The sequence below is a fragment of the Balaenoptera musculus genome, chromosome 17, assembly GCF_009873245.2.
Source record: "Balaenoptera musculus isolate JJ_BM4_2016_0621 chromosome 17, mBalMus1.pri.v3, whole genome shotgun sequence".
In the NCBI taxonomy this organism is placed as follows: domain Eukaryota; kingdom Metazoa; phylum Chordata; class Mammalia; order Artiodactyla; family Balaenopteridae; genus Balaenoptera; species Balaenoptera musculus.
In genome coordinates this window covers 38,636,428-38,663,480 of record NC_045801.1, presented here as the reverse complement: position 1 = coordinate 38,663,480, position 27,053 = coordinate 38,636,428, and the positions used below count along the sequence as shown (strand labels likewise).

The 27,053-nt window shown below is 42.0% G+C and overlaps 1 protein-coding gene across 3 annotated transcripts in view; it reads left to right on the top strand.

Annotated features, from left to right (window-relative positions):
* MATN2 (matrilin 2) overlaps positions 1-27,053 on the top strand; it is a 159,247-nt gene that overhangs the window by 99,980 nt on the left and 32,214 nt on the right. For all 3 annotated transcript variants that reach the window (XM_036830498.1, XM_036830496.1, XM_036830497.1), the window contains exons 6-7: positions 4,265-4,387; positions 20,784-20,906. In XM_036830498.1, the coding sequence (XP_036686393.1) occupies positions 4,265-4,387; positions 20,784-20,906 (246 nt within the window). The remainder of the gene's footprint in view (positions 1-4,264; positions 4,388-20,783; positions 20,907-27,053) is intronic.

Sequence of the window (27,053 nt, the reverse complement as noted above, 5' to 3'; positions counted from 1 at the left end):
GGCCTGAGGTGGGTGCAGCTGACTGACAGCAGACACCCATATCAGGGATTGGGAGATTTTCAGGATGGCAGCTCAGGCCCAGCACAAGGAGGTTGCGGATGGGGAGTGTCTCCTGCTAATACAGGTTAGCGTGGGCTACAGCAAGGCCCACTCCTGTGACATGTGGCCTGGGGCACGTGCCAGGGCTGGCTTGGTATCCTTTATCTGTGCCCTCAGTGTCCCCGGTTATTTGTTTAATGATACAGTGATTCTTTTTTTTTTTTTTTTTTTAATATTTACTTATTTGGCTGCACCGGGTCTGAGTTGCAGCACGTGGGATCTTCGTTGCCGTGTGTGAGGTCTTCGTTGCCACACGCGGGATCTTTTAGTTGCAGCATGTGGGTTCTTAGTTGCGGCATGTGGGTTCTTAGTTGCAGCATGTGGGATCTAGCTCCCCGATCAGGGATCGAACCCAGGCCACCTGCACTGGGAGCGTGGTCCTCTTAACCACTGGACCACCAGGGAAGTCCTGATACATTGGTTCTTGAAAGATGAGACATTAACTTTTAGAAGGATCTGGTGCTAGCTCAAAATTTATATTTTGACTCAACTCCAGGAACTGGCTAATGCCCATGATATTCAGATCCTAAGACTGTATGAATGCACTGTTCCCACCAAAATTGCTTGCGTATTAAAATCACAAATATCAGGCGCTATTAGAACTCTTTAGGGAGTGAAGAAGTTACAAAAAAACAATAACTTAACAGAAACTTAATGAAGCCTAGGAGCAAAAGAATAAACACAACACATGTTATTACCCTTTAAAAATCTTTAGCTTTTCCCCTTGCATCTTTTGATTAGTGTGTTAAGCATGTAATATCTTCTCAGTGCGTGGTTTTGCTTTTTTAAATTGTGCATGTGTATTGATTTGCAGATTCCATTTCCTTGTTATTATTTGCAAAGTTTTGATATTCAGATATCCTAAATCATTATATAGAGGGAAACATTTTTTAAGGAAAAAAAAATATCATCCTTAATCCTACTACCTTGCCTACACAGCAAGCATTTTTATTTCTAATTTTCAGGTTTTGCCTTAGAGCCATATTTTACCTGGATATAATCACTGTAAATATATAACTTTCAGATCTGCTTCTTTCACCAAATTGTAATTGTCTTCCTATTTACAGTTATGTAAGAATTATAATGTTAACTACTACCTACTGCCCCAAATGGAACTCCTGACCATTCCCTGCAAAACCTGCACCTTCCCCATCCCTGAGTCAGCCTTAATCCCTCTCTTTTTCCCTCACCTCACCTCTAATCTGACAGGAATCTTACTGACCCCACTTTCAACCTGGTGTATTATTGACAGTTCTCTAGGGCTGCCACAACAAAGAACCACAAACCAGGTGACTGAAAACAGCAGAAATGTATTGCCTCCTAGCTCTGGGGGCTGGAAGTCTGACATCAAGGTGCTGGCAGGACCATGACCCCTCTGAAACTTGTAGGGGAGAATCCTTCCTTGCTTCTGACGCTGGGTGTTGGTCCTCGGCACCCCTCAGCTTACAGCTGCATCACTCTCATCTGTCTTCACGTGGCATTCTTCTCTTCCTATAAGGACACCAGTCATATTGGATTAGGCCCCAGACTAATGACCTCATCTTACCTTGATTGTATTTGCAAAGACCCTATTTCCAAATAAGTTCACATTCACAGGTATCGTTTTAGGGGGACACAATTCAACCCAGAGGACCACCCCTCTCTCTCCGCCCCACCTCCTTCCTGCACTGTTCTGGTTTACCTCCCCCCGCCCCTCCAATTCCTCACTGGGATTATTGTACTAGCCTCCTAGCTGGTTTTCTACTGTCACATTTGCCTGCTATGGTCTATTCTTGATTCCTTTGTTCAGAACACTCCAGAGACTCCCTAATCACTCAGAGTAAAAGCCAAAGTCCTGGGCTTCCCTGGTGGCACAGTGGTTAAGAATCCGCCTACCAATGCAGGGGACATGGGTTTGAGCCCTGGTCTGGGAAGATCGATCGCACATGCCGCAGAGCAACTAAGCCTGTGCGCCACAGCTACTGAGCCTGCGCTCTAGAGCCCACGAGCCACAACTACTGAGCCCACGTGCCACAACTACTGAAGCCTGCATGGCTAGAGCCTGTGTTCCGCAACAAGAGAAGCTACTGCCATGAGAAGCCTGCGCACCACAACGAAGAGTAGCCCCCGCTCGCCGCAACTAGAGAAAGCCCGTGTGCAGCAATGAAGACTCAACGCAGCCAAAAATAAATAAATAAATAAATTTACTAAAAAAAAAAAAGCCAAAGTCCTGGCAGTGACCCTACGGTCCCTCCTGATCTGCACTTGTTCTCATCTCTCACCCCTCTCTGCTGCAGCCACTCTGGCCTCTTTGCTGATCCTGCAGCTCACCAGGCATATTCCCACCTCTGGGCCTTTGCACCTGCTGTTGTTCCCTTTGCCCGCGATGCTCGCTCCCAGATATCCACAGGGCTCATGCCTCATTCAAGACTCTGCCCAACTGCCACCTTCCTGACCACTGCTGTTACATCACACCCTCACTCTCTCCCACCCCGCCACGGTCTCTACGCCTTTGTGCCTTGTATTTTCTCCAGAGCACTCTCCACCTTCTAAGAGACTGTGTTCTTTACTTGTTTATTTTCTTTTTTATCTACCACCACCATCCAAATGGAAGCTTCTCTAGGACTGGAGTTTTTGTCTGTTTTGTTATTTGTTCCATCCTTAGCACCTAAAACAGGGCCAGGCCCAGAGTAGGTGCTCAGTGAATATTTGTAGGATTAGTGAGAAACAGGCCAGCACATTTTCTCGTAAATTACTAAACCATTTATCCTCATTAAATGTTCATCTTATTTTCCTAATTTTTTGGTCACTGTAAATAATGCTGCTACAAATAGCTTATTCTGTATAGTTAATTTCCTCCTTTTTTTCAATTACTTCTTGGGGCCACATTTCCAGAGTGAATATTGTCAAATGTCCTTCCAGAAGAATTTTTATCAGTTCATAATGCCACCCACTATTAATAATTGGACTCTGTTTCCATGCTGCCCTGCCACCATTGGATTTTTTTTTAATTAATTAATTAATTAATTAATTTTTGGCTGCGTTGGATCTTCGTTGCTGCACGCGGGCTTTCTTTAGTTGCGGCGAGCGGGGACTACTCTTCGTTTCGGTGCGCGGGATTCTCATTGTGGTGGCTTCTCTTGTTGTGGAGCACAGGCTCTAGGCGCATGGGCTTCAGTAGTTGTGGCACATGGGCTCAGTAGTTGTGGCTTGCGGGCTCTAAAGTGCAGGCTCAATATTTGTGGCGCACGGGCTTAGTTGCTTCACGACATGGGGGAATCTTCCCGGACCAGGGTTTGGACCCGTGTGCCCTGCATTGGCAGGCGGATTCTTTTTTTTTTAACATCTTTATTGAAGTATAATTGCTTTACATTGTTGTGTTAGTTTCTGCTGTATAACAAAGTGAATCAACTATACATATACATATATCCCCATATCCCCTCCCTCTTGTGTCTCCCTCCCACCCTCCCTATCCCACCCCTCTAGGTGGTCACAGAGCACCGAGCTGATCTCCCTGTGCTATGCGTCTGCTTCCCACTAGCTATCTATTTTACATTTGGGAGTGTATATATGTCCATGCCACTCTCTCACTTCATCCCAGTTTACCCTTCCCCCTCCCCGTGTCCTCAAGTCCATTCTCTACCCCTGCATCTTTATTCCTGTCCTGCCCCTAGGTTCTTCAGAACCTTTTTTTTAGATTCCATATATATGTGTTAGCATACGGTATTTGTTTTTCTCTTTCTGACTTACTTCACTCTGTATGACAGACTCTAGGTCCATCCACCTCACTACAAATAACTCAATTTCGTTTCTTTTTATGGCTGAGTAATATTCCATTGTATATATGTGCCACATCTTCTTTATCCATTCATCTGTCGGTGGACACTTAGGTTGCTTCCATGTCCTGGCTATTGTAAATAGTGCTGGCAGGTGGATTCTTAACCACTGCACCACCAGGGAAGTCCTGTAAGTTCTTTAGTATCTTCTGATATGAATTGTCTGATCCAGACTCCTGATTTTTTTTTTTTCGGAAGGGAGGTTTTAGATTAAGATTTATTTATCCATCTTCTTCTAGGGGCAAAAATATTAATCCTAACTTATATTTGTTATAAGTATGTTTCCATTCTACAATGCCCTTTACCTCTGTTTGTGTTTCTACTTAAACTCTGTGTTTTAATCTTTACAGCTGTGGACTACTGTGCCTCAGAAAACCACGGATGTGAACATGAGTGTGTAAATACCGACAGCTCCTACTTTTGCCGGTGCCCTAAAGGATTTGCTCTTAACCCGGATAAGAAAACATGCACAAGTAAGTTACACACATACACACACATTTTTTGATGCAACTGCTATAAGCCCTGTGGCTGAGGAAATCTTCCAAGCACAGAGTAGCACAGGATTATGTGCTGGGGTTAGGGGACCTTTTACCTTCTGCCCTATTCCTCCTTTGTCAGGCCTTTCTTAACTTGTCCCAAGACCGTAGCCCGCTCTATCTCAGTGTCACCCTTCACAGCATCTGACAACAGTATGTGTCTTTGATCAGAGACTACATGTCGGAGTGTTCCCCCAGCATCTACAGAGCGTGTTGACAATCAGACCATCTTACTTCATGCTGGCTCAGCCTGCCTGTGCCCACCAGTGTTAACAGGGCTTAAGAAATACTTTCACTGAAGCTTTGTGGCTTGTGGGCTGCAGCTCTGACTTCACACAAGTAAAGGAAAATCTTTGAGCCAAAAGGAGTTGACTGTGGTTGCCCCTGGGTGGGGGAGGAGTTGGTGCAGGGCATTTTGCAGCGAACTGCTCAGTTTTTGTTTGAGCTATTTCGTTCTATTTGGTTTTAACTATACGATCCACATCAGAATTAATTTGAGCTCCCCAAATCTGACCATAACAGTTTATAAACTGACGGTGGCCGTTCGTTTTGTAAAAGGATTCCAAAAACATCCTTTTAAATGTAAAGATACGTCAGAGCACTTAAGGGATTGTGTATGGATAATTATCATCCTATAGAAAGGTTCACTTGAGAAAGTTTGTTTTTAAACTATTGGGGCCCAGCATTTTTAAAAAGTGACATTTAATAGCAACTTAGAATAAAGTCACCTCTGAAACGTCCGTCAATGAGAAAACAGGATTTCAATTCATAAAAAGTTCATGTACCCACAACCTTTCTAACTACATCTATTATGTAAAGCACGATATGCCTGCATAGTTTTTAAAAAGCATCCCCCCAAAACTCCTGAAACATCAACTTGTTTTTCAGTCCCTGCATATCAACAGGTTATAAGCACCAGAGCTAGAGGCAGGGGTGGAGGATAAAACTGTAAGGGGCACAGGAAGTCAAAACATACATTTCTGGACCCCAAACCACATGCCAACAGCAATGAATAAGGCCAGGTCCTTCCTGGAGGAGATATCTCGGCTGAGTCTTGAAGGCAGAGCCATCCTTCACCAGGTAAAGCAGAGTGAGATGTAGGTGGCCAGGAGGAGGAAAAATGTGCAAAAATATCAGCCAGGCAGACCCATCTCCACAACTGGCCTACAGTTGCTTATTGAACAAATAAGAGAAAGAGTGAATGGGCTGTTCTGTTCCTAGTCTCCCTTCCTTTCTGAATATTCTGAGCTATGAGCCAGCGGCCCAGACTGGGGTAGTGTTTGTGGAGTTGCGGCTGCTGGGCTGATGAGTCAGTTCTGTCCATCAAAGGGGAGCCCACATGCCGCCGAGGGCAGTTCAAATCCCAGTTCATCTGCGTTTTTGCCGGATGATCTTGGGCAAGTTATGCCTCAGTTGCCTCGACTGTAATAAGGGAGATAATACCGCCTACTCCATAGTGTTGTCTTGAAGACTAAATGAGAGAATTCATCTGAACCATTTAGCACGTGGCCTGGTGCCGAGCAAATTCTTGAAGGGATGACACTGGCTTCAAAAAGACTTTAACTTGGGGCTTCCCTGCTGGCGCAGTGGTTGAGAGTCTGCCTGCCAATGCAGGGGACACGGGTTCGAGCCCTGGTCTGGGAGGATCCCACATGCCGCGGAGCAACTAGGCCCGTGAGCCACAACTACTGAGCCTGCGCGTCTGGAGCCTGTGCTCCGCAACAAGAGAGGCCGCGATAGTGAGAGGCCCGCGCACCGCGATGAAGAGTGGCCCCCACTTGCCACAACTAGAGAAAGCCCTCGCACAGAAACGAAGACCCAACACAGCTGTAAATAAATAAATAAACAAACTATTTGTGAAAAAAAAAAAAAAAAAAAAAAAAAGACTTTAACTTGGGGCTTCCCTGCTGGCGCAGTGGTTGAGAGTCTGCCTGCCAATGCAGGGGACACGGGTTCGAGCCCTGGTCTGGGAAGATCCCACATGCCGCGGAGCAACTAAGCCCGTGAGCCACAACTACTGAGCCTGCGCGTCTGGAGCCTGTGCTCCGCAACAAGAGAGGCCGCGATAGTGAGAGGCCCGCGCGCTGCGATGAAGAGTGGCCCCCGCTCGCCACAACTGGAGAAAGCCCTCGCGCAGAAACGAAGACCCAACACAGCCCCCCAAAAAATAAATAAATAAATAATTTTTAAAAAAAAAGACTTTAACTTGGGATCTATTGAGCATATACCACGTGCCCAGGGTAAGTTTAACAGTGCCTAAAAAATTCAAAATTCAAGACTTCCGCTGGAGGCTGCTTGGGAACACACGCCACCGAGAGCAGCTCAGTCACCTGCAAGGTGTTATACGACCAAAGGCTCCCAGGGTGACACAGACAAGACTCATGTAGGCGTTAAGGAAAGGAGGAGGCCAGCTGGACGAGAAGAGGTGGGGATGCGGCTGCCGCCCTGGGACGAGGCCCGGAGGGACACATGCACCCTCTCCAGTCTCCTTCCTGCCTCTGTAGCACTCCTGCCCTGGCTGGGGTCGCCTGACCTCACCCTCCAGCCCCTGTTCCCAGAGCCTCACCATCAACATGTCACCTGTCCAGAATCTCACGGGATGTGGAGAGTGACAAGCCCCAGGACAGTACAAACAAGGAGACCCTAGAAGTCGATAGTGCTGTGCAGGGGACCTGGGAGAGGAGTTCCGGCTGAAAGTCCGGGGAGGGACTGGTCCAGCTGTGAGGTCTCACCAGCTAGGCACGGAGCCTGGCGGTTCAGCTGTCTCTGGGCCCTGTTGGGGTCAAGACCCAGAAGTGGGCCCCCCCAATGTGTGGGCAGAGAAGAGTGCTGGGCAATCAGCCTCTGGGAGATGAGTCCCCTAGAAGGGTCCCCTTCCTGCTATGCTTGGGGGCAGGGCAGGGAGCCAGACCTGGGGAGGGGGCTGGCAAGAGAATAGAAACCCACCCCGGGAGGACTTGGAAGGCTGTGAGAGTAGGGAATAAGGCAGTTCAGTTGTAAGAACCAAGGCACTTGGGAATGCTCCAGATCTCTGACAAAAACAGGACCACAAACTGAGAAATAGGGACCAGTTAAGAGGACAGAAACACAGGATGGAGGTGAAAGCTCAGAATCAAGGCAGGGATCCTGTTTTTAATTAATGAGGTATCACATCAGCTTCCAGCCAAGTCAGAGCCTGGCTGCTGCTGTGATGTTGAGAGATTTAAAACAATTTTTTCCCATTCCTCATCAACTTGCAGAAAATGAAATAAAAGAAACTCAGTTCCTTAAATTTGAGTCTCTATTTTTTTTTTTTTTATAAATTTATTTATTTATTTATGGCTTCCTTGGGTCTTCACTGCTGCGTGCGGGCTTTCTTTAGTTGCCGTGAGCGGGGGCTACTCTTCGTTGCGGTGCACGGGCTTCTCATTGCGGTGGCTTTGCTTGTTGCAGAGCACGGGCTTTAGGCACGAGGGCTCAGTAGTTGTGGCTCGCGGGCTCTAGAGCACAGGCTCAGTAGTTGTGGCGCACGGGCTTAGTTGCTCCGTGGCATGTGGGATCTTCCCAGACCAGGGCTCGAACCCGTGTCCCCTGCATTGGCAGGCGGATTCTTAACCACTGCACCACCAGGGAAGCCCCTGAGTCTCTATTTTTAACCAAAAGTATATTTGAAAGCTAATCCAATTAGTAAGTGTGCAATTATTGTCTAAAAAATATAGGCTTGTCAATGTAATATACCAAGCACGATTAATTTATGATTAAACCAAAATGTACATAATAGAGCTTTATGTTCCTGAACAAATCATATAATTAAAGTATGTAAGTAGTGTTCAGTTCTTTACTCTAAAGCATCCCATACAAATCCATCTGAATATTTTCTAGAGGGGAGAAGGGTAGAAATATGCAGGTGCCATCAATTTGCAAAATATTGGCAAGACTTTTTTTTTTTTACTGTGGTAAACTATACATAATATAAAATTTTCCATTGTAACCATTTTTAAGTGTACAGTTCAGTGGCATTAAGTACACCCATGCTGTTGTACAACCATCACCACCATCCAGCTGCAGAACTTTTTCATCTCCTAAACTGAAACTCTGTACCCATTAAATAATAATTCCCGCCTCCCCTTTCTTCCCCACCACCCCTGGCAACCACCATTCTACTTTCTGTCTCTATGAATTTGGCTACTCTAGGTACCTCGTGCGAGTGGAATCATACAATATTTGTCCTTCTGTGATTGGCTTATTTCACTTAGCATAATGTCCTCAAGGTTCATGCATGATGTAGCATGTGTCACAATTTCCTTCCTCTTTAAGGCTGAATAATATTCCATGTATGTATACACCACATTTTATTTATTCATCCTCTTGTGTTGCTTCCACCTCTTGGTCATTATGAACAATGCTGCTATGAGCATGGGTGTACATGTATCTGTTCAAGTCCCTGCTTTCAGCTCTTGGGCATATACTTAGAAGTGGAATTGCTGAATCTTATGGGGACAAGATTTTTAGAGGTCCATAGACACCATTACTCCTGAGCTGGCACGAGAACATTCTCAGATGCTCAAGGTCTTTTCAGGAGATAGATAGGGATTTGTGTCTTTGGTATCAAGGAGACTGTGGGTTTCATGTCTAATGCTTAATCATCTAACACCTGTAATGTTGAGTAAAGGCAGTTGTCGACATCGTATTTTACATCTTGCTGTTTATTACTTACTGGCTTTGAGATCGTTATACTCATTATTTTTCAGCCTCCATTGATAACTTGGTTGACATTTCTATCCTTATTTTTCAAATAGGAGTGCTTTCACAAAATACCAAATGAATATTTATACTTGCATTAAAAATGAAACACAGACATAGGAAATAATTTTTTACTGCATCAGCGATAGACGAACTAGAATGTGTCAGTCTTTGGGTTTCCTGGCCAGCTTGTTGTTAACCTGCTGAGCCCCAGTATCTTCTTACAGCCTGCAATATGCCACTTGCTTTTGTAAGACCTGTGTGCATGAAAAAAAGACTCTCAGTTGGTAAAAATAGAGTTGCCATATGATCCAGCAATCCCACTCCTGGGCATATATACAAACAAAACTATAATTTTAAAAGTTACCCCTATGTTCATAGCAGCACTATTCACAATAGGCAAGACATGGAAACAACCTAAATGTCCATTGACAGATGAATGGATAAAGAAGATGTGGTACATTTATACAATGGAGTATTACTTAGCCATAAAAAAGAATGAAATAATGTCATTTGCAGTTACACGGAAGGACCTAGAGATTATCTTACTAAGTGAAGTAAGTCAGAAAGAGAAAGACAAATACCATACGGTATCACTTATATGTGGAATCTAAAATATGACACAAATGAACTTATCTGCGAAATGGAAACAGACTCACAGACATAGAGAACAGACTTGTGGTTGCCAAGGGGGAGGGAGGGTTGGGGAAGGGTGGATTGAGAGTTTGGGATTAGCAGGTGCATATCCATATATATATCCATATATATAGATCCATATATAGAATGGATAAACAACAAGGACCTACTGTATAGCACAGGGAACTATATTCAATATCCTGTGATAAACGATCATGGAAAAGAAAATAAATGTGTTTTCTTTAAAAAAAGACTCTCAGTTGAAAGAGACCTCCAAGTTCAACCTACTTCTAGCCCAACCACCCATCCTACAATATCCTCACTGTGTCATCATCCAGCCTCCACTTGAATACCCCTACTGACAGGACACTCACTACACCCCCTGCAGTGCATTTCACTTTGTACAGCTCTGACTCTTAGAAAGTGATTCCTTACACTGAGCTGATCACTACTTCCTTGCACTTTGAGACCAACAGGACACATTAAGCTTCTCACATTTTCTTGTTCACTAAGAATGAGTCACATCAGAATAATTTTATTTCATTTAGTAGACTAGCCAAGCATGGAAAATGTGGGAGCAACTATCTAGACTCTAACAGACACTCCATCAATTTGCTAAAGAGATCCCCATGCCCCATAGACTGGATGGAGAAATGTGTGCTGGATGAAAGAATCATTGGTTGAGTTCATAACTGGCTGAATGTCTGAGCTGAGATCCTCCTGGAGGGAAGTGTTTAAACAGCCTGGCCAGAAGCATCAAGGAGGGTTCACGAGCTGTCTTCTGTTCTTAGTGACTCCTTGTTGGTTCTTAGTGGGCAGTGTTTACACATCTAAACTTTCACAAAACACTCCATTAAGAGTAATACCAGTAACCATTTATTTATTCAACAAATACCTGTCGATCGCCTACTATATGCCAGATACTTTTGTAGATACTGGGAATGCAGTGGTAAATAAAACAGACCAAGAACCTCTTGTACTTATGGAGCGTACGTTCTATTGGAGCAGGGTAACAAAGGATTACAAGTCTCAACAAGAAAGTGACATTTGGTCAAAAACTTGAAGCAGATGAGGGAAGGAGGAAACTTTTGAAGTAGAGGAAACAACACTGGTGCAAAGGCCCTGAGGCAGAAACTGTGATGCCTGGCAGTGTTGAGGGACAGCAAGAAAGTCCATATGACTAGATTAGAGTGAGAGATGGTGAGGCAGGTGTTGTTGTGGTCCACAGTTCATACAGCTTGCCCTCTCCACAGTCATACATTCGCTTCCTATCATCTCCCCAAATTCCAGTGATCCCTGGGAGCTCATGGTCACTCCCCTATGCTGAGCTCCCAAACAGGCTTTGTTTGTTTGCCTATATCTTGTGTGTCAGGTATAGACATCAGAAGCTATACATATTGTTCCTAGCAATGTTCCCTGATTATTTTCTTCTCCAAATTACTGGGCACCTCCCACACCGTTCTTTTTTCTATTTTATTTCTGCCATTTTCCATGGCAACTAGTCTCACAATTATGTATGTGTATATTTATTTTTAACACCTTTTCTAATTACAAAAGTAATGTAGACTTATTGTAGAAAACTGGATAGTATAGAAATAACATTGTATAAAATGAAATGATCTGTAATCTTATCACCCAGCAATAACCATTGTTAATATTGATTTGCTACATTTCTCTTGGTCTTTCTTTTTTCTTTTTTTTTTTAATTTTATTTATTTATTTATGGCTGTGTTGGGTCTTCGTTTCTGTGCGAGGGCTTTCTCTAGTTGTGGCAAGCGGGGGCCACTCTTCATCGCGGTGCGCGGGCCTCTCACTATGGCGGCCTCTCTTGTTGCGGAGCACAGGCTCCAGACGCGCAGGCTCAGTAGTTGTGGCTCACGGGCCCAGCTGCTCCGCGGCATGTGGGTTCTTCCCAGACCAGGGCTCGAACCCGTGTTCCCTGCATTGGCAGGCAGATTCTCAATCACTGCGCCACCAGGGAAGCCCTGGTCTTTCTTTTTAATGCATATGTATATATTTTTATAGAGTTGAGATCATGGAGTATAACATTAAATCATGAGCATTTTCACCTGTCATTTAAACTTTATCAAAAACATTTTAATGTCTGCGTAATATCCTATCATATATATGTATCACAGTTTGTTCGGCACTTTTTTTGGCTGTTCAAATTGTATTGTGATAAATGTTCTTGCATATAAATCTTTGCATTTCTGATCATTTTCTTAGGAACAAAACATGAAAGGAAATTTATTGAGTCAAAGGCTATTAACATTTTTAAGGCTTTTGATGTATATTACAAAATTATTTTCCAAAAACTTTGTACCATTTTTTTATACTATACCATAAAATTACCTGATTTTTTTTAATAAATTTATTTATTTATTTATTTATTTTTGGCTGCGTTAGGTCTTCGTTTCTGTGCGAGGGCTTTCTCCAGTTGTGGCAAGTGGGGGCCACTCTTTATCGCGGTGCACGGGCCTCTCACTATCGCGGCCTCTCTTGTTGCGGAGCACAGGCTCCAGACGCACAGGCTCAGCAATTGTGGCTCATGGGCCCAGTCGCTCCACGGCATGTGGGATCTTCCCAGACCAGGGCTCGAACCCGTGTCCCCTGCATTGGCAGGCAGATTCTCAACCACTGCGCCACCAGGGAAGCCCCCCCATTTTTAAAAATCATCTTCAGTTTCCTTTATCAATGTTTTATAGTTCTCAGCATATAAATCTTTCACCTCCTTGGTCAGGTTTATTCTAAGTATTTTTTCTTTTTTGATGTAATTTTAAAAGGGATTGTTTCTTTCTTTTTTTTAATATTTATTTATTTATTTGGTTGCACCAGGTCTTAGTTGCAGCTTGCGGGCTCCTTAGTTGCGGCTTGCCGGCTCCTTAGTTGCAGCATATGGGCTCTTTAGTTGCAGCTCGCTGGCTCCTTAGTTGTGGCATGCATGTTGGATCTAGTTCCCTGACCAGAGATCGAACCCAGGCCCCCTGCATTGGGAGCATGGAGTCTTATCCACTGCACCACCAGGGAAGTCCCCAAGGGATTGTTTCTTTACTTTCCCTTTCTGATATGTCATTGTTAGTGTAAAGAAATGCAACTGATTTCTGTATGTTAATCTTGTACCCTGCTACCTTGCTGAATTTGTTTATCAGTTTTAGTAGCTTTTGTGTGGAGTTTTTAGGGTTTTCTGTATATAGTATCATGTCATCTGCATATAATGAGAATTTTACCTTTTCCCTTCCAATTTGGATACCTTTTATTTCTTTTTCTTATATGATTGCTCTGGCTAGGACTTCCAGTACTATGTTAAATAGAAGTGATGAGAATGGGCATCCTTATCATGTTTCAGATTTTAGCTGGAAGGCTTTCAGCTTTTCACCATTGAGTATTATGTTGACTGTGGGTTAGTCATAAATAGCTTTTATTATGTTGAGATATGTTCCCTCTATACCCACTTTGGTAAGAGCTTTTATCATGAATGGATGTTGAATTTTATCAAATGCTTTTTCTGCATCTGTTGAGATATCATGTGGTTTTTGTCTTTTCTTTTGTTGATGTGGTGTGTCACACTGATTGATTTGCGTATGTTGAAACATCCTTGTGATCCTGAGATGAAGCCAACTTGGTCATGGTGTCTGATCTTTTTTATGTGTTGTTGGATTCACAAACTCCTAAAATTAACTCAAGGAGAAATAGGTAATCTGAATAGGCCTCTATCTATTAAAAGAAATTGAATTTGTACTTGTAAACCTTCCCACAAAGAAAATTCCAGGGCTAGTTGGCTTAACTGGTAAATTCTACCAAGTTCTACCATTTGAGGAAGAACAAATACCAATTTTACACAAATTCTTCCAGAAAACAGTAGAGGAAGGAGCATTTTTCAACTTATTCTATAAGGCCAGCATTATCCTAATACCAAATCCAGAAAAAGACATTACAGGAAAAGAAAACCAGGGACTTCCCTGGTGGTCCAGTGTTTAAGACTCCGTGCTTCCATTGCAGGGGGCACCAGTTCGATCCCTGGTCAGGGAACTAAGATCCAGCATGCAGCATGGTGCAGCCAAAATAAAAGAGAAAACCACACAAATATCCCTCATGAAATAGATGCAAAAGATCTTTAATTATTTTTAGCAATAAAATTCCACAATATACAAAAAGGATAATACCTCATGAACAAGTGGGATTTATCCCAGGAATTCAAGGATGATTTAACATTCAAATGAAATTTAAAACATTAACATACTAAAAAGCAGAAACTATATGATCCAAGTCAATAGATACAGAAAGAGCACTGGACAAGACCTGACATTCATTTACTATTAAAAAAAAAAAGTCTCTCAGCAGACTAGGAATGAAGAGAACTGCCTCAATCTGATAAAGTGCATCAGTGAAAAAACTATCAGCTAACATCATACTTAATGATGAAAGACTGAATGCTTTCCTTATAAGATGAGGAACAAAACAGGATACCCACTCTCACCACTTCTATTTAGCATGGACTGTAAGGTTCTGGCCATTGTAATAATGAAGAAAAAAAGGAAGTAAGAAATGAAACCTAGACTGGAAAGGAAGAGTTAAAAGCATCTTTATTATGGTCATTGTTAAGTATAGCACTCTCCTATGTTCTGTGAGTGATTCTAATAAATTCCTGAAAGGAGTGAGTTGTGGGAGACCCCAAAATTGTAGGTGGCTATGCAGAAGTGAAGGTGGCCTGGGGACCCCACTGCAGGCTGGTATCTGAAGTAAGGGCAGTCTTACTGGGGACCTTACACTTTACCTTGTGAGACTGGATTTTAACTCTGGGTAGTTAGTGTCAGAATTGAATTAAATTACAGGGCTCCAAATTGGTGTTGGAGAATTGTCTGCAGAACAAATTGAAGCAAATGAGCCTAACTGTATATGAGGTTGTTAGCATAATCACCCAGAGAATTATTTTAAGTGACAGGCAGGGAATATGTTGACTTTACATTCCAAGTGGCAGATATCCGAAAAACAAAAGAGCTTTAACTGTTTCCAGTAGTATTAGCATTAATAATAGAATTGTTTTCTTATTTTGAAATTATACATATACACATATAAATATATGATACAATAAATATATATAATGTTAATGTCACTTTGTACCTATACTTTCAGCATAAGAGAAAACAAATACAAATGTAAAATCAAAATGATTAAGTAACACATTTCAGGGCTGGTTTCTCTGTTCATAACCAATTCTGGTGCTTAGGAACAGGGACCTATGCTGATGCCCAAGGGCAAAAAGCCCCACTTCCTTTAAGAAAGGGAGCAGGCCTGACCCTGATACCCAGTAAGGGGCAACCCTAGACTTTTTGTTGGCCTTGTGCTGGGTTTGTTTATAAAAGATGTTTTTTTGTTTAAACAAATATTAAAAATGGAAAACTCTATACAAAAAATATGATTAAGTAAAACAAACAAACAAACAAACAAAACCCGTCTTTATTAACAGGCAACATCTCCAACGGAATTTACAGAAAAGTTCTAGAACTATTAAGTGAGTTTACCAAGGATGCAGGGTACAAGGTCAATATACAAAAATCAATTATTTTTTATATACTTTCTTTTTTCTTTTAAACTGAGTCTCTTTTACTCTATATGTCCTCCTTCCCTCTTTTTTTCTTTGCCATTCATTTGTTTTTTTGTTTTTTGTTTTGTTTTGGCTGCTTTGGGTCTTCTTTGCTGTGCACGGGCTTTCTCTATTTGCGGCGAGCGGGGGCTACTCCATTGCGGTGCGTGGACTTCTCATTGCGGTGGCTTCTCCTGTTGTGGAGCATGGGTTCTAGGTGCGCAGGCTTCAGTAGTTGCAGCACGCAGGCTCAATAGTTGTGGCGCACGGGCTTAGTTGCTCCGCGGCATGTGGGATCTTCCCGGACCAGGGATTGAACCCGTGTCCCCTGCATTAGCAGGTGGATTCTTTTTTTTTTAACATCTTTATTGGAGTATAATTGCTTTACATTGTTGTGTCAGTTTCTGCTGTATAACACTGCCAGGCAGATTCTTAACCACTGCACCATGAAGGAAGTCCGTTTTTATATATTTTCAATGGAAAATCACAAATTTAAATTTTAAAATGCTATTTGTAATAGCATCAAAAATATGTACCACCTAGGGATAAATTTGACAAAAGATGTGAAAACCTTTACAATGAAAGCTACAAAACATTGCTAAGGGAAATTAAAGAAGACTTAACTAAATAGATATATTCATGGATCAGAAGACTTAATACTGTTAAGATGTCTGTCCTTTCCAAATTAATCTATATAAATCACAGTATTATCTATCATAATCTTAGCATGCTTTTTTTTTGTAGAAATTGACAAGCTGATTCTAAAACATACGTAGAAATGAAAAGGACTAAAATAGCCCTTTTTGAAAAAGATACACAAAGTTGAAGGACTTAAACCACCTGATTTTTAATACCAATTATAAAGCAACAGTAATCAAGACAGTGTGGTACTGGTGTAAAGATGAAGTATAGATCAATGGAACAGAACAGAGTCCAGAAATAGACCCACACATATATGGTGAAAGTATTTTCAACAAAGGTACTAAGGCAATTCATGGGGGAAAGGATAATGTCTTCAACAAATGGTGCTGAACAATTGGATTGCCATGTGCAAAAAAAAAAAAGGAACTTGACCCTTACCTCACACTACATACAAAAATTAACTTGAAATGGGTTTTAAACTTAAATGTAAGATTGAAAACTATAAAAATTATAGAAGGAAACATAGGAAAAGATCTTAGTGACCCTGCGTTTGGCAAAGATGCCTTAAAGAGCACACAAAAAGCACAAACTATAAAAATAAAAAATGAATAAATTGAACGTCATCAAAATTAAAACTTTTGTTCTTCAAAAGGTACTATTACTAAAATGAAAAGGCAAGCCACAGACTGGGAAAAAATATTTGCAAAATGGATATCCAACAAAGGATTTGTATTTAGAACATTTAAAGAACTCTTCAAACTTAGTGAGGAGACAAACAACCTAATAAAAATGGGCAAAAGATTTGACCAGACACTCCATTAAAGAAAATATAGAGATGGAAAATAAGCATATGAAAATATACCCAACAGCATTAGTCATGAGGGAAATGCAAAATAAAACCACAATGAAATAACCACTATGTACTTACCAGAAGGGCTAAAATTACCAAGTGTTGGTAAGGATGTGGAGCAACTGGAACTCTCATAAACTGCTGGTGGGAATGTTTAAGAAATTAATACATCTACCATACAACCCAGCCATTCTACTCCTAAATGTTTACTCAAAATGAAAGCATATGTCTATGGGACTTCCCTTGTGGTCCAGTGGATAAGACTCCATGCTCCCAGTGCAGGGGTCCCGGGTTCGATCCCTGGTCAGGGAACTAGATCCCACATGCTGCAAGTAAGAGTTCGCATGCCACAACTAAAGATCCTTCATGCCTCTACTAAAAGATCCCTCATGCTGCAACTAAAGATCCTACATGCCCCAATGAAGATCCTGCATGCCACAACTAAGACCAGATGCAGCCAAATAAATAAATAAATAAATATTAAAAAAAAAAAAAGAAAGAAAGCATATGTCTACACCAAGACTTGTTCATGAATGTTCATAGCTGCTTTATTTGTGATAGCCCCAAACCGGAAACAACTCAAATCCCGCCAGCAGGTGAATAGACAAATAAATTGTGGTATATCCATATAATGAAATACTACTCTACAGTAAAAAAGAACAAACTGTTGACATACACATGAACATGGATGAATCTAAAAATAATTATGAGGAATGAAAGAAGCCAGACCAAAAAGAACACAACTGTATGATTCCATTTATGTGAAATTCTAGAAAATGCAAACTAATTTATCTTTTTTTTTTTTTTTTTTTTTTTTTTTAATTTATTTATTTATTTATTTATTTTTGGCTGTGTTGGGTCTTCGTTGCTGCATGCGGGCTTTCTCTAGTTGCGGCGAGTGGGGGCTACTCTTCCTTGCAGTGCGCGGGCTTCTCATTGCAGTGGCTTCTCTTGTTGTGGAGCACGGGCTCTAGGCACACGGGCTTCAGTAGTTGTGGCACGCGGGCTCAGTAGTTGTGGCTCGTGGGCTCTAGAGTGCAGGCTCAGTAGTTGTGGCACATGGGCTTAATTGCTCCACGGCATGTGGGATCTTCCCGGGCCAGGGCTCGAACCTGTGTCTCCTGCATTGGCAGGCGGATTCTTAACCACTGTGCCACCAGGGAAGCCCAAACTAATTTATCTTGACAGGAGATTAACGATTATTTGGGGGCAGAGGGAGTAGGAAAGAATGAATTAGAAAGTGTCTTGAGGAAACATCTGAGGGAAATGCGTAAGTTATCTCGGTTGTGGTGATAGTTTCATGGGCACGTATGTATGTCAAAACATCAAATGTCCATCTTAAATATGTGCAGTTTGGTTTTTGTCAATTGTACATCAATAAAACTAAAAATGAGCAGGGGAGACTGTTTTATTTTAAAATGTTAATGTCATAAAACACAAAGAGAGGCTGTGGAAGTGTTTCTAGACTGTTGCTACTGGATAGAACACTCTGTGATAGTGAAAATGCTCTATATCTGCCACATACAACATAGGAGTCAGGAGCTACTGTGGCTACTGAGCACTTAAGGTGTGGCCAGTGCAACTGAGGAACTACATTTTAAATTTTATTTACTTTTAATCTATTTTAATTTTTTAAAAAATTTTATTGAAGTATAGTCGATTTACAATGTTGTATTTAATTTCTGCTGTACAGCAAAGTGATTCAGTTATACATATATATCAACACGTTCTTTTTCATATTCTTTTCCATTGTGGTTTATCACAGGATATTGAATATAGTTCCCTGTGCTATGAAGTAGGACATTGTTGCTTTCCATCCTATATATACTAGTTTGCATCTGCTAATCCCAAACTCCCAATCCTTCCCTCCCCACCTCCCCTCCCCCTTGGCAACCACAAGTCTGTTCTCTATGTCTGTGAGTCTGTTTCTGTTTCATAGATATGTTCATTTGTGTCATATTTTAGATTCCACATATAAGTGACATCATATGGTATTTGTCTTTCTCTTTCTGACTTACTTCACTTAGTATGATAATCTCTAGGTTCATGCATGTTGCTGCAAATTCCATTATTTCATTCTTTTTTATGGCTGAATAACATTTCATACTGTGTGTGTACATATATATACACACACACACACATCACACCTTCTTTATCCATTCATCTGTTGATGGACATTTAGGTTGTTTCCATTCCATTTTAATTTAAATGGCCACATTAGACAGCATGGTTCCAGATTAAAGGAAGCTAAGCATACATGAATATTAAATATAATCTCTGACCCTCTATTGGGTTCTATACTGGAGGATGAAAAATGCTACAAAGAACATTATTAGATGAATTTAGAAGACTAGAATATGGATGGTAGATTAAATAAAAGTCTTGTATAAATGTAAATTTATGAAGTTATGGCTACACTGTGGTTATATAAGAGAATATCCCTCCTCTTAGGAAGCACACACTGTGTTTAAGGAAAAAGGATGGTGATATGTGTAACTTACCCTCAAATAGTTCAGAGAGATAAGCAAATGATAAAGCAAATGGGATAAAATGTTAACAATAGATAAATCTGGGTAGAGCGTATATAGGTGTTTCTTGTACCTATCTACTTGTATTTTTATGTTTGCAACTTTTGTAAGTTTAAAATCATTTCCAAATAAAAAGTCTTTTTAAATACCTTTATATGTGATTGTGGTATTGCAGTTATATTTTTTAAAGAGTTCCAGTCCTTTAAGGATACATTATGAAATATTTATGGACAAAATGATATAACATCTGGGGTTTGCTTTCAAGTAATATGGCATCTTAGCATGGGGGATGGGAGTATACAGGAAACAAGGTCAGCTGTAGATTGATTCTCTTGAAGCCGAGTGATATGCACGTGGATTTATTATACTACTCAGTTCATTTGTTTATATATGTTTAAAATTTTCCATGACTTTAAATTCGGAAGAATTGGCATTTTCTCAATGTTTTTTCTTTTGAGAATATTGTACGCCTTTCTCTTACTCGTTTCGTTTCCTTTGGTACAGGCTGGGAAAACTCATTTATACCAAATGCTTCATTAGGAAAATGATAGATGTAGTTCATATATTCCTTAAAACAATAAAAATCCTCATTAAAACAAAAAGACACCTTCTAAGACCCCATCAGTGGCCACTTATTTCAAGCCATTTTAGACAACGCACCCAAGTTCCACTACAGCAAAGTACTTGGTGCAGACCTGTCAGTAGAACAGTCCTAATCCATATCTAAAAAATACTTATACAAGTAAAATTTCACTATTAAAAATTCCATGTGACCTTTGTTTCTGAATATTTTGGTTTAAATTAATGTGGACCTAGAGATCACATTCCCTGACTGTGAAGCCTTGAGATGATTTAAGTGTAGATGAGACCAGTGACGTAACAGGGGAGGTGTTTTGCCCTCAAAATATGCCTTTCACTCCCAGGCCTTCTTTTTCCCAGGATATCATTTTTATCCTATTTGGCTCAGTGTTTCACTCAGTTAAGTGGTTTAAAGTTTGACTTTGGGAAGATTTCATTATTTTAATTGCGTAAGTTCAGTAAAATATTCAGCTAAGCTCTCTCTTCCCAGCCTGTGGCACAACAACCGACACCCAGTCACACACTTCCATTTTAGTGGCTCTGACATGAACCAAGACAAAGTAAGCATCTTCACAAAGCATAAACATTTTGTAACATGTCAAGAAAGTTCTCTTCCTGGGAGGCTGTATCCCTAAACATGGAAATACCTTCACTGAGAGATCCCTCTGTGGCATGAGTGTTTGCGGTCATGGGAATGTATTCGTTTAGGAAAAGTTAAGACTGCAAATCCTTTGACTTTTCTATGCTAGATTTCTAGTTTTGTTCATCACTCTGAGTTTTCTTTCTTTTCAGAGATAGACTACTGTGCCTCACCTAACCATGGATGCCAGCACGAGTGTGTTAACACAGATGATTCCTATTCCTGCCGCTGCTTAAAAGGCTTTACCCTGAATCCAGATCAGAAAACCTGCAGAAGTAAGTTGCACTGGGCCTTGAAGAAGGGCTTGTTCCTCAGATGGCCCTGTTGGTTTTCCTTTCCCTTGCAAGTCTCAACCAGGTGCACTTGTACTCAGCATTTGTGTTTGCTAACAGTATTCTGCCTTTTATTTTACCTTTTGTCTCACCTGATCCTGTGATGGGGATAATTTTTAGAGACCGCATAGACTGGGTCTGCCCATCAGATTCATTTAGTGAAATCGAGGCCCAAGCTGAAGCTCCCACCTATTTGAAATGAGGGCACATCCTCCCTTCTTTTACCACCCCCCCAACCCGCCCCCAACCTGCAACAAGTATTTGGAACTTTGAGAAAGAAAAGGCTGGATCCAGAGTTGGAGGGAAAAGGAGCTGGTTTCTTCCAGTCCTACAAGATGAGACACTTGATGGCTGCTAAGAAAGGGGAAGTTGCAGCTCTTTCCTCTTTGTTATGAAGGAAGGAAAAATACAAGACTCTGGGGCATCCCTGCAGCATTCAAGAGGCACATGGTGTCAGCAGGATGATATTAAGGATGTGCTGAGTGGCTCAGATACTGTTGTGCAGCACCTCAGAGGGCTTGACTGGGGATCTAGAGCACGGACCCCCAGTGGGATCTCTTTAAGAGATCTGTCCCTGAGAGGCTGCTAGAATGCAAGGTCTACAAGGACAGAGGTTCTTCCCTTCTTCTCGTTCGTGAATCCTCATCACCTCAGTGTTTGGCGCGTGCTGGTGTGACACAATATTTAGTGAATGAATGAATGAGCAAATGGATCTCTGAGATTCATCATCCTGGAGAAATGGCAACTATCGTCTGAATTACTCTACCTTGTTAGAAAGATGGCCCTTTTAAGGCATGCAAGTGTTTCCTCAAAAAGCATTCCCGAAGTTAGTCCACACATACGCACACTAAATTGTACACGTTCTCCCAACAGTGTCATTCACAGAACTCTCTGGAACTCCCATTATGGGACATATTCTCTTATGTGTCCCTTCATCCACTTCTTCCTGGTGATAAGTACAGCAGTGTTCTGCATCACAGGACCGGAGTTTCAAAAGTTTTACCATATATCTTTTTTTGAAAAGCTTTGTGGTTTATAGAATTGAGTCCACAAGCTACAGTCTGCTTACAGCACATGTTAACTCACACGCTCACTCTAATTCGTGTTAAACCTTATACGGTGGTGGAGGGTGGCAGAGCCCATATTTTGAAACGGAGCCTCTCTTATAAAAAACGATTCCCACCACCTTGCCTGGATGCAAACCCTGGAAACATTCAAGCATCGGACGGGAATTTTAACTGAGAGCATTCAGAATGTGCAAACAATTAGATGGACACATCTAATTGTTTTCCATTAGACCACACATGCATGCAGTACGTGGGAAAGGCCAGCCTGGCCACTCCTCTCTGTGCTATTTACACCTTTTTCTAGGGGTGAGAGTGTCAGTGGCTGACTTCACCCAGGGAAAAGCACTCACCATTGGACTCCTTTGTGAACCCAAATCTCTTACATGGGGGATAATTAGATCTGGTTCAACTCAGACACTCATTGGAGTTGCAGGCTTCACTGTGTGTCGCTTTTGGAGGGAGAAGGAAGCGAGCTGGGCGTGTGGCCATCAGTGGAGGGGAACTGGTTTGAAGCTCTGCATCTCTTACAATCGTCTAGGAGTCCCTCGCCCTCTGCCCCTCCCTCCACATCCTGCCTGGAGAGGCACTTGGAGTAAGAGAAGAGTCCAAGGCATGGACTGCACAGTTATCAAGGGAGGAGACAGGCCAAGAACAGAAGGACGAGTGCAGAGCAAGTGACCATTTGGGAGTAATGTGACCACTGCCCACAGACGGCCAGTCTCAGGCTGCGACCCAGCCCGAGTCCCTAACGCTCATTCATATGTATTCAGTGATAGCTCCATTTCCTCTTTAGCCAGGTGCCCTACTTTTCATCCAAGAAAAATGGAATTTGTTTTTAAAACCCAATGTCCTCATCAGCCCTTCTCCCAGCATCCTGCCTCATCATTACTTTTTCCATTGTCTTTGCTACAAACCCAGCCCTTGACTCCCGAGGTCCCTCTTGAGAGCCACCTCGCCCTAATGCGCACACGCCGGCGGTTAGGGCAGAACGGAAAGTGAGCGCTCACTCTCTCTCTGGAGCATTACATGGAATCGGGAAGCAGAGGAATGGGGCTTAAAATCTGGAGGTTGTTATTAGGAGTCTGAGGATACTGAGAGCATTAAAGATCTCAAGCGCAGGGTACAGCCATTCACATTTAATCGGCAGTTGATGGATGTGGGCTATTTTCAATTCTAATAAGAAATCTATTTTTCAAAGGAATTTGATGTCATCCAGTTTAACTGGAAAAAAAAAAGTTCAAGGCAGAATCCTACTGAAGAAAACAGTCTTGGCCAGGATTTGTTCTTCCTCCTCATCCAGGCATAATTTCTTTTTCTGGAAATTGCTGTCATCGACTTAAAGCATAAATTATTAAGGCAGCGACACAGAGACCGGAACTGGCGGTCTAGGCGGGGGCCCCAGGGTGGAATCAGAGGTGGGTGGGACCCGCTTGCTGGACTCCAGGATTGCTCACACTGGCACCATGGCTGAAACATCATATTCGTTTTTTTTTTGGCCGCATGATGCAGCATGCGGGACCTTAGTTCCCCAACCAGGGATTGAACCCGTGCCCCCTGCATTGGGAGTGTGGAGTCTTAGCCACTGGACCGCTAGGGAAGTCCTGGAGACATCACATTCTAAACAGCTGGGGCGGGGGCCACAGGTTGAGCCGGGGGACGCGAAGGCTGGTCTTGGCAGTGTCACTCATGCTGGCCATGTGACCTTGGACAGCCTTGGACAGGCTGATTTGCTTCTCTGGACCCCGATTTCCCAAACTGAAGGAACACGACTTTCTGCTTTAACATTTTGTAGCCTGTCCAATTTTTCTAAAACTTACTCTCTGTGCCACTCAGTTGGCATTACAATTTACTGTCTGGGTCACTAATCTTTCATGTTTTTATTTCTCATCTTCTCAGTGAGGTCTCCAGCTCCTTTGCGAGTTGGCACTCATAAGCGCTGTTTAATTGGTCATCTGACAGTCCTGCCATGTGACCTCACAGGGTTATTGGACACTCCAGGCTTTGCCAGATAAACCTACACCCAAGCCTGGCCCATGTATAGCTCATCACAGTTAGGGAGGAGACTGGACCAGATGTGGGGGGCATAGTGGGTAGTCAATAAATACAGATTGAATGAATAAATGTGTGAATGACTAAATAACATGTGAAGAATTGTGACTGAAGCACGTAAAGAAGGCAAAGATCTACAGTTAAACCTCTGCTGTAAACTACCATTTGGAGAAGAGGCATTTTTTTAATTGCTGTTTGCCAGATAGCTGAGTGATAACCTCTTTAAGAACCTTCATGTTTTTTAATTTAATTATTGTGTGTAAATCTTTCTTAAAGACAATGTTGGCCCTTTAAAAAATTGTGTTAAAATATACATAACAAAATTTACCATTGTAACCATTTTTACAGGTACAGTTCAGTGGCATTAAGTACATTCATGTTGTTGTACAACCATCACCACCATCCAGCTCCAGAACTTTATCATCTCTCCGAACTGAAACTCTGTACCGATTCTCTCTCCCCCCAGCCCCTGACAACCCCCCATCCTATTTTCCATCTCTATGACTTTGCCTACTCTAGGAACCTCATATAAGTGGAATCTTACAATATTTGTCCTTCTGTGACTGGCTTGTTTCACTTACCGTAATGTCTTCAAGGTTGATCCATGTGTGGCATATGTCAGAATTTCCTTCCTTTTTAAGGCTAAATAATATTCCACATTATATAACAGAAATAAAAACAAAAATAAACAAATGGGACTTAATTAAACTTAAAAGCTTTTGCACAGCAAAGGAAACCATAAACAAGACAAAAAGACAACCCTCAGCATGGGAGAAAATATTTGCAAATGAAACAACAGACAAAGGATTAATCTCCAAAATATACAAATAGCTCATGGAGCTCAATATCAAAAAAACAATCCAGTTAAAAAATGGGCGGAAGACCTAAATAGACGTTTCACCAAGGAAGACATACAGATGGCCAAGAGGCACATGAAAAGATGCTCAACATCACTAATTATTAGAGAAATGCAAATCAAAACTACAATGAGGTATCACCTCACGCCAGTGGGAATGGCCATTATCAAAAAAGCTACAAACAATAAATGCTGGAAAGGGTGTGGTGAAAAGGGAACCCTCCTGCACTGTTGGTGGGAATGTAAATTGATACAACCACTGTGGAAAACAGTATGGAGGTTAAAAAACTAAAAATAGAACTACCATATGACCCACTACTGGGCATATACCCTGAGAAAACCATAATTCAAAAAGAGACATGCACCACAATGTTCATTGCAGCACTATTTACAATAGCCAGGACATGGAAGCAACCTAAGTGTCCATCGACAGATGAATGGATAAAGAAGATGTGGCACATATATACAATGGAATATTACTCAGCCATAAAAAGAAACGAAATTGAGTTATTTGTAGTGAGATGGATGGACCTAGAGACTGTCATACAGAGTGAAGTAAGTCAGAAAGAGAAAAACAAATACCATATGCTAACGCATATATATGGAATCTAAAAAAAAAAGGAAAATTGGTACTGATGAACCTAGTTGCAGGACAGGAATAAAGAGGTAGACATAGAGAATGGACTTGAGGACATGGGGTGGGAGGGCGAAGCTGGGGCGAAGTGAGAGTAGCATCGACACATATACACTACCGAATGTAAAATAGTTGGCTGGTGGGAAGCAGCAGCGTAGCACAGGGAGATCAGCTCGGTGCTTTGGGATGACCTAGAGGGGTGGGATAGGGAGGATGGGAGGGAGGCTCAAGAGGGAGGGGATATGGGGACATGTGTATGCATATGGCTGGTTCGCTTTGTTGTGCAACAGAAACTAACACAGTATTGTGAAGCAATTATACTCCAATAAAGATCTATTAAAAATTTTTTTCGAAATAAAATTCTGCAAAAAAAAAAAAAATTCCACATTATGTATATACCACATTTTGTTTATCCATTCATCCGTCAATAGGCACCTGGGTTGCTTCCATCTTTTGGCCTTTGTGAATAATGCTGCTATGAACATGGATATACAAGTATCTGTTCAAGTCCCTGCTTTCAGTTCTTTTGGGTATAAACCCAGAAGTGGAATTGCTGGATCACATGTAATTCTATGTTTAATTTTTTTGAGGAACCTCTATACTGTTTTCCATAGTGGCTGAATGCTGGCTTTTAAAAACAGTGTTTACTGAAGATAATTTCACTTTTCTCTGATGGTGTAATGAAGTGTAGGATTTGCAGGCCCTACACTATGTGGCCCCAAACTGTGGGACCCTTTGTGTTCTGTGTTTGCTTGGCTTTTTGTTTGTCTGTCTGTCTGTGGCCGGAGTTTTATTGCCGGGCCTGTTTTTCTTCACTGAAGCTCTTTACTTGTTTCCTGGCATTCAGTCTGTTCTGCCCAGGTAAGGCTGTTGATGAACTGAGAAATCGCACACAGCTAACAATATTCTGCCTCTGTCCTGCAGAAGGGATGAGGTACAGAGAGAGTGCCAAGGGGTCCGTGACCCTCGTGGTGGGATCTCTCCTCTTAGGCCAGCCCCTGCGTGTCGTGGGAGTTCTCTCCCTGTGCTCGGTCTGCACCTACTTCTGCCCGTGCTCTGTGCACGTGGAAAGTTCCACCCACCAGTCACATGGGAGGGCACATCATGGACCCTTTAAGGGATAGTCTGAGGTCCCTCGGGTGTGGGTTTCATTTCATTTCTTTTCATACATCTTTGTCTTTTCAGGAAGGGAAATCTTTCCTAGGGGCCCCAATAAATTCCTCCTGTGTCTCATTGGCGAGAACTAGGCATATTCCCAGCTCTAGACCAATCACTGACACAGGAAAACATGGTTGCCAGGCTGGCTTGGACAACTCATGACTCATGCCTTGGGGGTCAGGATTCTGGTTTCAAGAAGACAGGGTAATAGTTGCTGGCAAGGCAACCAACAATGTCTGCCACATCCCCAGGAAAAAGAACAATGCAGTTAAATGGATCCAGCTCAGCCCCTGAGGTTGCTGGTGACCATTTCTCACAACACCAGT